General features: G+C 44.3%; 1 protein-coding gene across 1 annotated transcript in view; it reads right to left on the reverse strand.

Annotated features, from left to right (window-relative positions):
* LOC149028860 (uncharacterized) overlaps positions 1-9,849 on the reverse strand; it is a 28,849-nt gene extending 19,000 nt beyond the window's left edge. Inside the window, exons 1-2 of the mRNA XM_089166819.1 lie at positions 8,903-9,849; positions 8,094-8,830 (exon numbers count right to left, since the gene is read on the reverse strand). Coding sequence (XP_089022945.1) covers positions 8,094-8,830; positions 8,903-9,339 — 1,174 coding nt within the window. The 5' untranslated portion in view covers positions 9,340-9,849. The remainder of the gene's footprint in view (positions 1-8,093; positions 8,831-8,902) is intronic.
* Between the last annotated feature and the right edge of the window lie 2,884 nt (positions 9,850-12,733).

Consider the following 12,733-nt stretch of genomic DNA (forward strand, 5'->3'; position numbering starts at 1 on the left):
TGAAGATCACCCGACCCAGATTGGTCAAGAATTGGCCAACATCAATGAGAAATTAGGGCAGTTGGCTAAGGGAAGAATAACTGAGGATATTTACTCAGTCATTCGGAAGACTCCCTTTGCTGAGCCAATTGCGGGATATCGGTTTCCCCATAACTTCCGTTTGCCTACCTTCTCAACATTCGATGGCTCCGGAGATCCAACAGCTCACATCGGCTATTACCAACAGACCATGGCAGTTTCAGGTAATTCTGATGAAATTTTATGCAGGGTTTTTGGTTCATCTCTAACTGGAGCAGCACAAAAGTGGTTTTCTAACCTCCCCTCTGGAAGGATCGTAAACTTTGATGAATTGGCGCGCCAATTCATAGGGCGATTCCAGAGTGGGATACAGGTCAAGAAAACGGAAGAAACCTTGTTTACTGTCAAACAAGGAAAGAGCGAATCGATCAGAGAGTTTCTGAAAAGATTCAACAAAGTGACGATGGAGATAGAAAACTTGGATGAACAAGTAGCCAGAACTGCTCTATTCACGGGACTCACTAATCGGAAACTCCTGGAGTTATTACTACAGGATATGCCTGCGACTTATGCTGAGTTGGTACAGAGATGCCAGAAGCAGGCTGAAGTCATGGAGATTCTAGATGCGCGCCAAGGAGATAATAAAGTCTCCAATAAGGAACAAAAGGCTCCTGAGCAGAAGCAGAAGCCAAAGAAAAATGTTCGCGATCGGGTTGGAAAATCCCAGCCTTGGCGCCAAAGGTCCCCCGGTAAAAGTGAGTACACTCCATTGAATGCTCCTCGGGCTGATATTTTGAATATCCTCAAAAGAAAAAATATTTTAAAGTGGCCGCCTAAAATTCTTTTGAAACCCGGAGAGCAGCAGGATCGGGAAAAGTATTGCCGATTCCACAAGGACTATGGTCATTATACTAATGACTGTCGTCATCTGAAGGCAGATATTGAGAGATTGATATCTCAGGGACATCTGTCCAGTTTTGTTAGCAGGAGAAGGGAGGAGCCACGTGAGCCACGTGCGGCTGCTCCAAAGAGGGATCGTTCGGTTAGTTCGGAACGATCAAGGGAGGCCCCGAAGTCTAAGAAAGGCAAGGAGGTGATTGAAGCTACTAGGTCACCGATCCTTACCATCTTCGGAGGACCAGAGCCCGAATCACTCCGGAGTCTGAAAACAAAATCCAAATTTGTTGGAACCGGAGAGACGCAGAAGCGGAAGAAGCTGAATGGTGAAGATTCTATCACCTTTAGCGAGGAAGACGAAAGAGACGTTTGTTTACCTCATGATGATGCTATAGTCATCAAGGTAGAGATTGCACGGCGGGAAGTGCATAGAGTTTTGATTGATACAGGGTCTGCAGCTGACCTAATTTCCTACGAAGTGTATCAAAAATTGAAGGTGGATCAGGACTTGATGAAACCTTCATCCACACATCTATATGGCTTTGCAGGGTCATCTGCAGTGGCGGAAGGATCGGTCCAGTTGGATTTATCCATTGGAAGTTTTCCTAAGGAAACAACTGTCCGAATCAATTTTTTGGTGGTTCGAGAACTACCAGCCTATAATATGATTCTCGGGCGACCATCTTTATCCAAGATAGGTGCTATTGTTTCAACAAAACACCTGAAGATAAAATTCCCGACTGATATGGGAATTGGTCAAGTCTCCTCTGACCAGAAGATCTCTCGGCAGTGTTATGTTGCCTATTTAAAAGACAAGGAGGGCCCGAGGAAGGTAACTGCCCTCCCCATAGAAGTTCGAGATGATCGGGAAGAGACAGAGATGCAAAGACCCGAACCAGTGGAGAAGCTGGAGCAAATCCAGCTGTGTACCGAGGATAAGAAAAAGATTACTTATATCGGGTCTGAACAGCTGGAAGAGTTTAAAGATGAGTTGAAGTTATTTCTTCAACAGAATAAAGATGTATTCGCATGGTCTGCTGAGGACATGCCCGGAATCGATCGGGCCATTGCAGAGCACAAACTCTGGATAGACCCTAAGGCGAAACCAGTGATACAGAAAAGAAGAAATTTCTCCATTGAAAAGTATGAAGCCGTTCGAAGCGAAGTTGAAAAACTTAAGAATTCTGGTTTCATAGAACCAATTGAGTGCCCAACTTGGTTGGCCAACGTGGTGATGGTGAAAAAGGCGAATGGGAAGTGGAGGATGTGTACAGACTACACAGATCTAAACAAAGCTTGCCCAAAAGATTGCTACCCGTTGCCTCGGATTGACCTCTTGATAGATGCGACTGCAGGATATGAAACTTTAAGTTTCATGGATGCCTACTCAGGGTATAATCAGATCCTTATGAATAAGGAGGATGAGAAGTATACGGCTTTCATGACTGATCGTGAGAGCTATTATTACAAGGTCATGCCTTTTGGCCTGAAGAATGCAGGAGCAACATATCAGAGGGCCGTCAACAAGATTTTCAAAGAGCTGATAGGAAAGAATGTTGAAGCTTATGTTGACGACATGCTAGTGAAAAGCTTTACAAAAGCAAATCATATTGCAGATTTGACTGAGGTTTTCTCAGTACTAAGGAAACATCAAATGAAGCTAAACCCAGAAAAATGTGCCTTTGGAGTCTCCTCGGGCAAATTTTTGGGCTTCATGGTATCACAGAGGGGAATTGAGGCTAATCCTGCCAAAATACAAGCTCTGATTGATATGGAGGCTCCCAAAACCGTTCGGGATGTACAGTGTTTGACAGGGAGAGTTGCTGCTTTAAATCGATTTATCTCCAAGTCTGGAGAAAAATGTTTGCCTTTCTTCAAGGCACTTAAAGACCTGAAGGGCAGTAAGGAAGCAAAGTGGACTGAAGAGTGCCAGAAAGCTTTCGAGGAATTAAAAGAAGCACTTGGACAACCACCGATCCTGTCCAGACCAGAGAAGGGGGAAATATTACAGCTATATCTAGCGACGTCCCTTTCGGCGGTCAGTGCAGTACTTGTTCGGGAGAAAGATAAAAAACAGTGGCCGATTTACTATGTAAGCCACGTGTTGCTAGATGCGGAGACGAGATATTCGCAGATTGAGAAGCAGGCTCTGGCTCTCATGATGGCCGCCAGGAAGCTAAGGCCATATTTTCAGGCTCATCCAATTGAGGTATTTACAACTTTTCCTCTTAGTAAAGTTCTTAACAAACCTGATTTGTCTGGAAGGATGGTGTCCTGGTCGGTTGAGCTCAGTGAGTTCCAAGTGAGCTTTAAGCCCAGAACTGCAATCAAGGCTCAGGCATTAGCCGACTTTGTAGTAGAAACTACTGCACCAGTGGAACCCACCATTGAGGATCCCATTATACCAACCACTTGGGAGGTATATGTGGATGGTTCGAGTAATAAAGATGGAGCAGGAGCTGGAATTCTATTAAAAAGTCCAGCAGGATTTATTATTCGATATGCTTTGAGATTCGCATTTGATGCAAGTAATAACGAAGCAGAATATGAGGCTCTGATAGCAGGACTTCGGTTGTCAAAAGCATTAGCTATTGCAGATGTTACTATTTATAGTGACTCTCAGCTTATAGTCAACCAAGTCCAGGGGGAGTATGGCATTAAAGAACCACGCTTGCAAAAATATCGGGAGATAGTGCAGGCATTTCAAAACCAATTTCGGAATTTGAAGATATCTCAGATTTCGAGGAATGAAAATTCAGTGGCAGATGAGCTATCCCGACTAGCCAATGCCAAGGAAAAGAATCTAGACCCTTCGGTCTACATTGAAGAGATAACTTTTCCAAGTTATCATGAGAAAGAAATTTCTTATATTGAAGCAGAACGTTGCTGGATGGATCCAATAATCGAGTATCTAAGGGATGACAAATTACCCGAGGATCCAGTAGAGGCAAGGTTGATCAAGATTCGATCAGCTAGATTTGTCATTCAGAATGGGAGACTATACAAAAGATCTTATGCTGGACCCCTTATGAGATGTATAGGCCCCGAAGGAGCAAAATCAGCTTTGGCTGAGGTTCATGAAGGAATTTGTGGAGCTCACATGGGTGGCCGAGCCCTGGCCCACAAAATTCTAAGACTTGGGTTATATTGGCCTAAGGTCCAAGAGGCTGCTATGGACTACGTTCGTCGATGTGGTAACTGTCAAATTCATGCTACAGTATCGAAGCGCCCGGCGGAAACTATGACTTCAATTCTAAATCCCATTCCCTTTGCAATGTGGGGAATTGATATCATGGGCAAATTCACCAAGGCATCAGGCGGACGGGAATATCTGATAGTAGCAATTGATTACTTCACAAAATGGGTAGAAGCCAGTGCACTGGCGGCAATTACTGAGAAAAAAGTGGAGAAATTTGTGCTTGAATCAATCATATATCGCTTTGGGATTCCAAAGATTATTGTCACTGACCATGGTACTCAGTTCGACTGTCCACAATTTGAGCAATTCTGTGGAACATATATGATCGAGCATCGTATGTCCTCAGTGGCATACCCCCAAAGCAATGGACAGGTAGAGGTTACTAACCGAACGCTACTGGAAGGAATAAAGAGAAGACTCGAAGCTGACAAAGCTTCTTGGGTCGAAGAACTTCATAATGTACTGTGGGCTTATAGAACTACGGTTCGAACACCCACAGGAGAAACTCCATTCAGGTTGGCATATGGATCCGAAGCATTGGCACCAGTGGAGATAATGGCGGGGACGTTACGGGATCGTGAGTTCGAGGAAAAAGCAAATGAACAAGGACTGCTTGATAGTCTTGATTTGTTGGACGAAGTTCGGGCAAAGGCAATAGCACGAACTCAACATTATCAAAGAAGGATAGCGTCTCATTATAATACTCGAGTGAAGAATCGTCGGTACTTAGCCGGAGATTTGGTGTTGAGAAACACCCTAGCTTCCGACCCGCGTCACCAAAGAAAATTGGACCCTTCCTGGGAAGGACCTTATATGGTTGTGAAACCGGTCGGTTCAGGAGCTTACAGGCTGAAGAACATCAATACCCAGAAAGAGTTGGATCGTTCGTGGAATGCTAGGCATCTCAAAAAGTTTTATCCTTGAGGATGATTTCAATTTTGTTCGCGATGTAATCATTTTCAACTCAATCAATGCAATTTTTGGCTTTCAACAAACTATCTTTTGATTGGGGGGCATCATACACCACATTCAAGAACAAGATCCAACTATAAGGCATCGGATGAAAATTCGTGTGGGTCCTTCAACACTTATGGAAATTTTTCGAACTTTCTTAAGTCGAGGCATCGGATGAAAATCCGAGTGAGTTCCTTTTGCAAGGCGTCGGTTTGAAACCCGAGTGAGTTCCTTCGAGACTTATTGAATTTTTGAATTATCCTTAAGTAAAGGCATCGGTTTAAAACCCGAGTGAGTTCCTTCTCAGACTTATTGTATTTCTCCGGAAATCCTTAAGTAAAGGCATCGGTTTAAAACCCGAGTGAGTTCCTTCTCAGACTTATTGTATTTCTCCGGAAATCCTTAAGTAAAGGCATCGGTTTAAAACCCGAGTGAGTTCCTTCTCAGACTTATTGTATTTCTCCGGAAATCCTTAAGTAAAGGCATTGTTTCAAACAACTAAGACCTAATGCAACGGCGATTCAAGTGGCTAGCAAAGTTCAAGATAAAGTAATTTCTTATTTCTTCAAAAGATCCAAAGAGGCCAGTATCAAAACAATTACAAGAGCTGGATACAATCTTCGATCAAAAAAGAAAGTCATCATAGGTGACTGTTAAGAAGTTATACAAGATCGACGCGACTTTGCTAGAACAAACATATGAGTCAACCATTGGTGGGGATTCAAGGAAAAGAAGAGAAGAAATGAGGATTACAAAAATATTTCGGTATGCATAAAATCCTCCGCAATTTCATACTCTTTGTCCAGCTTGTCCAGGAGAAGAATGGTCCTCGACCAAACTCGCATTCAGTACAAGCTCGTCATAATTGACTTCTTCCAGGGGAGAATAAACAGGAGAATCTTCCAGATATTGCATAATATCTGGATCGGAAGGTGGAGGATCAATCTTATCCTTGGTCCAGTCGGGAGGAGGAATACCCAGGTCGGTAAATACTTCAGGATGGCAAACAGCACTGTAGGGAGTCGTATCAAAATGAGGATCCTTCCTTAATATTGATTCCCATACTTCGTTCTCACCATCCCGGTACGCCTGCAAGTTATAAGCATTCAGCATATCAACAAAAGGCTTACTGTGTAAATACTTGAAGACGCAGGCTCTGCGAACATCAGTTGGAAGGGATTCGGGCAAAGGAACGACAGCTTGCCTTTCAGGTAACGTTTCAGATCCTTTGGCTCCTGACTTTCCAACTGTTCGCTCCAGTCGCCGGATCTTCTCCCTGGCATCATCCAAGTCCGACCGAAGACGACCAATCATCGAATTTTTTTCTCCTGCCACCTCCCAAGCTAGATTCCGAAGGCGAGCAATCTCAACATCTTTAGCTTCAGAGATTTCCCGAAGCCTAGAAACTTCATTGCTCAATCTACTGAGCCTAGAAACTGCTTCCACTTGGTTGTGGAAGTTACCAGCAAGACTCCTGCAAACAACTTCCGAGTTAGCAAGGAGCAGAAAAGTAATTTTTCAGAATCAGAGGATAATGAAGAAAGACTTACATCACCAGTGACTTCGTAAAGACTTCATCTGGAAGTTTGGAAAGAACTGCGCTCTCAGAAGTCATTCGAGCAGCAGTACACCATTCCAACGCTCTGTCAAACTCGTTTGACACTAATTCAGGCGAAGGATGAGAAGGATGAGCTACACCAAGAGAAGGATGAGCTTCATCACTTGTCACCCGACGGCGCTTCCTAGTGGCAAAATCCTCCAACTCGGAAGGAGAGGAGGAGGATGCCAAACAAGCACTAGAGTTAGAAATAGGAGCAGCACCTGCTGGGACCACACCTTCATCAGACGCCAACATAGTTGCCTCAGATGCCCGAAGAGTCTCCTTCGGGGGTGCACCAACAGGCTCACCAGCAGGAGCGCCGGCAGCACCATCGGCAACGGAGTGATCAAGATCTTCCTGGGAAAGACGAGCGATCACTTCGGGCAAAGGAGGCGCAGGGACGGCATCAATAGAAACTGCGGGAATCTGACTTGAAGATTCACCGGCAGCAGTCGCCTTACGCTTGGAGGATTCACTAGCTGAAACCACCGCACTGGCCCCAACCACCACCGACGGAACGATTTTCTTGCAAGATTTTGCTCTGATAAAGTTCGGGTTGATCTTGGGAGCCACTATGCAAAAAAAAAAAAAACCAGCCGTATCAGTACAGAAATAAACGACAACAACAGGGGGAAACCCTAGTTTTCTATAACTTCTGACAAAACAACAAACTAAACCCCAAGTATAACTACTGTGCAGTTTACTCAGGGGGGAAGTGGGGAAAGAGATGAGTAATCAAAAAACTCACTTGTTCAGAAGTTGATAGAGCTGTTGTTGGAGTACGAGGAATACGGAAGCAGGCCGAAGGACGAAAGGTCGCTTTGGCACTTTAGCAAATCTAACTTGCAGAAGTCAGGATAGATGGAGAGTACCCACGAAGGCTTTAAATAGCCTCAGGTATTAAGACGACGGTTGAAGGCTAAGGACAACCGACGACCTAGATCGAAATGACGCTTCGAAATCCGCAGAAAGCAAGATCAACGGTCGGAGGGATGCCACATGGAAACATGTGGAAGCGAGCACCTGATGCAGAGATACCTCCAATCGTCGCACCGCCATTAAAATAACGGATGTATTTCCGATTCATTGGAAACAGTGAATGGTATACAAAAGGCAGGAAAACGTTTGAACTTCGCAGAAGGGAAACGTGCGGACTTTGCAATAAATGAAGTAGTGGGGAAGATTAATGCATCTTCCCGAAACGCATCTTCACAATATTTCTACAAGATTATTATTCGGCGAGGAATGAAAAGTTAAGTGATAAGTTTTATCATTAATACTTTGATATTCAAGGCAAGATTTCGGCAGGAGACGGGGAAATATAGAGGCCAACATGAAAAAAGAAATGTCTATTCATTAAATTGAGGGTAAATCTTTACAAAAAGACAACTCCCTAAGCCTTTTCTTCATTGTTGCCCGAGGGACCCTGGTCGGGAGGACTTTTCTCAGGATCATGAGAAGAGCCTTCCTCAAGAGTGGCATCGGCTGAGTCCTCTACAGCAACAACTTGAGACTCGGCTTGTGATTTCTCCTCTGGAAGTGCCGGCTCGTCATTCAGGTATGCCTCATATTGAGGGTCAGCTGGAAAAGGATCATCTTCTTCCTGAGCCCAGTCCGGGAGATCCATACCAACTTTCCCGAAGACCTCTTTGTGGCATACCTCACGAAAAGGAGCAGTGTCGAAGGCAGGGATCGATCCAAGGATTCGCTCCCAAACGTCGTTCTGCCCCATGCGATAAGCTTGAATGTTGTAGAGACCTAGCAGCTCGGAGAAAGGTACGCTGTTCAGGTATTTCCGAATGCACTCCTTCCGAAGCTCTGGCTTTATATGCTCGGGCTTGCTAGGGATCGCCAACTTCAGATGTTCTTCGAGCTCCCTACTTTTGATTTCAAGGCTGTCACCAAACAACGTGGCAGCTGCTTTTTGCTTCCTGGCCTCGCGCTCGGCAGCAGCGGCACGAATCTTCGACGCTTCGAGGGCCTCCTTGAGGGAGATCACTTCTTCCTCATGCTTTTTCTGCAGCTCCACGGCAGCTGCAGTCAGCTGGTCTATTTCAGAATTGGCCTTGGCCAATTTCTCTTCACAAGTTTGCAGCAAGGAGCTGGTGCGACCAACCCGGCTCAATGCTTCCATGTGTTGATAAAAGCTCAACACAGCATTCCTGGGAAGGCGGAAAATATCAGAAGAAGTCATAAGGAATTATGAAAACATAACTAAGCAAGAAGACCGGTACCTTGTAGATTGACTAACAAGGGAGGTGTCATCCAGGGCTTCAAACTCCTGGCGATCAGAAGGAGCAAGACTGAGGGAGCTCCATTCTGCAGCTTTCTCGGGATCCCGAGTAACCCTGTCGGTCATCTTCAGGGTCCACTGGGGGGTGAAGACCTCCTCACCATCCGTCGAAGCTTTGGATTTTTTGTTGGAGGGAGCATCAATTGTGTCATGCCTCCTCTTGGTTCGGGCGGAGGAAGAGACATTAGACCTCTCCACCATCGGTTTCTTCCCTTTACCCGAAGCATCAGCTACAGGCCTGATATTCCTGATACCCCTATAAGAGGGGTCGGGAGAGGGAAGAGAAGCCTCTTGATCTACGGTCAAGACCCTGGGCGATCGTTGCTCGGCTGTCACAACGGCCCTAGCGGCCTTCACCCGCAGGCTTTCAGGGTTCATTCTGGGAGGCACTGCAAAGAAGAAGGACAAGAGTCAGAATTCAAAACATATCACTTCAGTCAAATCAAAGGATGATGGTTAGAAGCTCACAATGAGCCAAGCCCCAGTACTGAAGGATGGAGTTATACTCCACTTCAAATCCATGTATCTCTTGATACCACGGAATGGATTTGATCTTCCTGATGGCCGCCTCGTCTTCTCTGGATAAGGGAAGGCCTCGGTTACTCTCGGAAGAAGAAGTAAACCTCCTCCAGGTGGTTGGGAAGTTAAGATCTGATGGAGGCGCTCGACAGAAAAAGTATCGTTCGCGCCATCTTTTGTGGTTAGAAGGGCAAGTTCCTTTGACAAGGATGCTGCCCCTCCAATCAAGTTCAGCCTTATTGCGTTTGGAACAGAAAAACCCATCCGGGAGGATGGGAGATAGAAAGAACATGAAAATGTACAAAGAGAGAAAGAGATGGCGTAATGCCAAGCTCAAAACACAAACCCAAGAAGCCGACGATGAGACGCCAGCTATTGGGGAGGAGCATTCCGGGACAAATGTTCCAATGATTCAAAACTGCGGAGAACAAAGGATTAAAAAAGGGAAAGCGAACCCCGCTTTCCAGTGCATCTATATACAGAGAAAATTCACCCGAAAGGGATGAATCAACCCTCTCATCAGGGTGGGGAGCCCTAACCTGATATGAGGAAGGAAGATCAAAATCTTGGACAGCTGAAAGAAGGGTTTCCTCATTGTAAATGGAGGGAACAGAGCCAGGTCCACCATTGGACCCGGAGGTTTGAGGCTGCCTAGAAGACTCGACAATCTTGGAAGATCCAGACTCGAGAAGGACAGGAGAAGTTTCGGTTTTTCTTTCAAAACCTTTTTGAGAAACTTCAGCGAACTCTTGCCAGAGGACAGTTAGGGTTTTGTTATCACTATCCGACTGTTCGGGAGCAGGAGAAGCAAAAGCATCACTGCTATTACCAACAAGGGGTACTAAAGAAGCCCTATCGTCCGCCATTACTCGTTTCAGTAAACTACAAAAAGAAAAAGACCAGTAAACTTACTGATTCAGTGAGACGGAAGCTTGAGAGCAGGAAGGCGCGAAGCAGACAACAAAGGTTCAAATTCCAGACAGGAAGAATGAAACCTACGAAGACAACGAACCGCTTTTAAAACTCCCGCACGAGTGTTCGGGAATCTGAACGATCGAGATTGATTCAAAATCAGCGATCAAGATTGAAAGACGTTTTGAAAGTTTGAACTCACGAATCCGAAATAGGCGTTCGGAAACCGTCGCTTGGATGACGTGAGCCACGACAGATCAACTGCAAGGAGATATGTGGCCTTACACTCACAACGCTCGAGGAAAAGTGACCACCGCATTAAATGTGATATGACATTTAATGAAGCACGCAGAGATTATCATCTGACGACGAACCCAGTTAAAAACCAAGCCCTCGGGATCGACCGAACGCTTGGTCTGGGGGGCTCGTGATACGGAGGGATTATGATCAGACCGGGTTCATACCTGGTCCGACCCTCGACCCCGGTCGAGACGGAAAGAACCGATTCGCTCCCGAGCAAACCGGATCCAGAAGATGGCTTGCTGAAGAAGAAAGCTTATTCGGCTGCAAGCGTGCCCTAATCCTACTTATGGATTAGGGTAATCACCCTAATGATGGCAGACTCGAATTGACGGCTGCGGATAATCATTATCGAAGGGATAAACATCGTATAACCTAAAGGTTATCTCAGGAGTCCTCTACTAGCCCAAACTAGTAGAAGTCTATTGCTCAACGGATCTCACTGATAAGATCCAACGACTACCCGAAGAAGGCTCAAGTGCATCCAACGAAGGAGATTCGAAGGTACACTCTATATAAACCTCACTACCATACAAGGTGAGGAGATCGAAAAAAGAATACTATCTGAGACTCAGGTTCAGATACATACTGATAGACCTAAACTATCAGCGATCTGCTATCTAGATCACCTTTCCCAGTTCTTCATTCCTTAGCTCTGCGCCGGGGGGGGGGTTGGGGGGGGCCGCCGGCGCCGCCGCCCGGGGGGGGGGGGCCCCCCCCCCCGCCAGCGCCGGTCGTGATTAGGCACACCCGCTTGGCCCCCGGGGGGGGGCGCCCCGCCCCCCGGGCCACATCCGACGCTTTCGTTTTGCGGGACATCACGTGGAGATCCAAGGGCTGAGCAGATTTTGGACGCATCACCCTATTACTTTTCACAATATCTTATTATCACTTTTCATTAAAAGAAAAAGAAACTCACATTTCTAAACTAACTACAAGCCACCTACATTGACATGAAAACCCCAAGAAAATCAAAAATATGAACGAAAAAAAAAAAAAAAAAAAAAACTCTTTTTAATTAAATTAGAATTACCTTTACAATATTCTCTCGTAACAAGAATTTCTATCGGAAAATGAAAATAGATAACCATTTAAATGAGACAACAATATACTCCAATATTGGCTGTCCATTCTAGCATTTAATGTCAATGTCTCAATCTTATTTTCTTCTAATTTTTATTTTGTATAAAAAATAAAATATAAGTAAAATTTAAAAAAAATAAAATTAAGCCAAAGCATGCATTACATTAAAAATCTATACTCTATAATCACTAATCAGAATATAAGCAAAAAGCCCACGTGCATTTACATATGCATATTGACTGGTATACTCAATGGTGTATGCAAAATTTTTTAAAAGCTACATGGTATTACTTTGTTTTATATATTTATTTATTTGGCGTAAAACATTTTAGTAGTTAAGCATTGTCTCCTTTAAGATATAAAATGTGACATTTTCCTCAACCGCTAGCATTGTCGTTAATAAATTAATGAAGATAAAATGGATCGATTTCAATTCATTGATTCTCCTTCGGCAATGTCATTAGAGAATCAACCAAGAAAGGTAATAATTTTTTAGCAAATTATCAAAGCCATTGTTAAAATGAACACTATAAGATAATGAATAAAAGCAGTGAAAACAAGTTGAATGAAGACAAAGGTTTCATAAGGTTCAACACTAATGTGGCATACAACATTTACGGGTTAAGAAGAAAAACTATCACTTTGTAGGAAGAATATTGCAATGGAAATCTCTTAACTAATTGCTATAACAACATTACAAAAGTAGTCATCCTAATGCAAAAATCCCAAATCTAGCGTTGATCTCAAAGGAGAACATGGCAGGGTACATATTTCTAGAATTTTAATAAGCTAAGTGGGTTGGTCCAAGCCCTTTGTTTCGATCACAAATCTCACAAATCAAGTCATTCTCACCCACCAAAATATGTCGGTGCAGATCTATCTTCAAAGTCAAGTACAACAATTTGAGTCACACATAAAATAAATCTCCATCTTGACTTGAATCCTTCCAACTAATAAA

Source organism: Hakea prostrata, chromosome 1 (assembly GCF_041222555.1).
Source record: "Hakea prostrata isolate BN-2017 chromosome 1, UWA_Hpros_2, whole genome shotgun sequence".
Lineage (NCBI taxonomy): Eukaryota > Viridiplantae > Streptophyta > Magnoliopsida > Proteales > Proteaceae > Hakea > Hakea prostrata.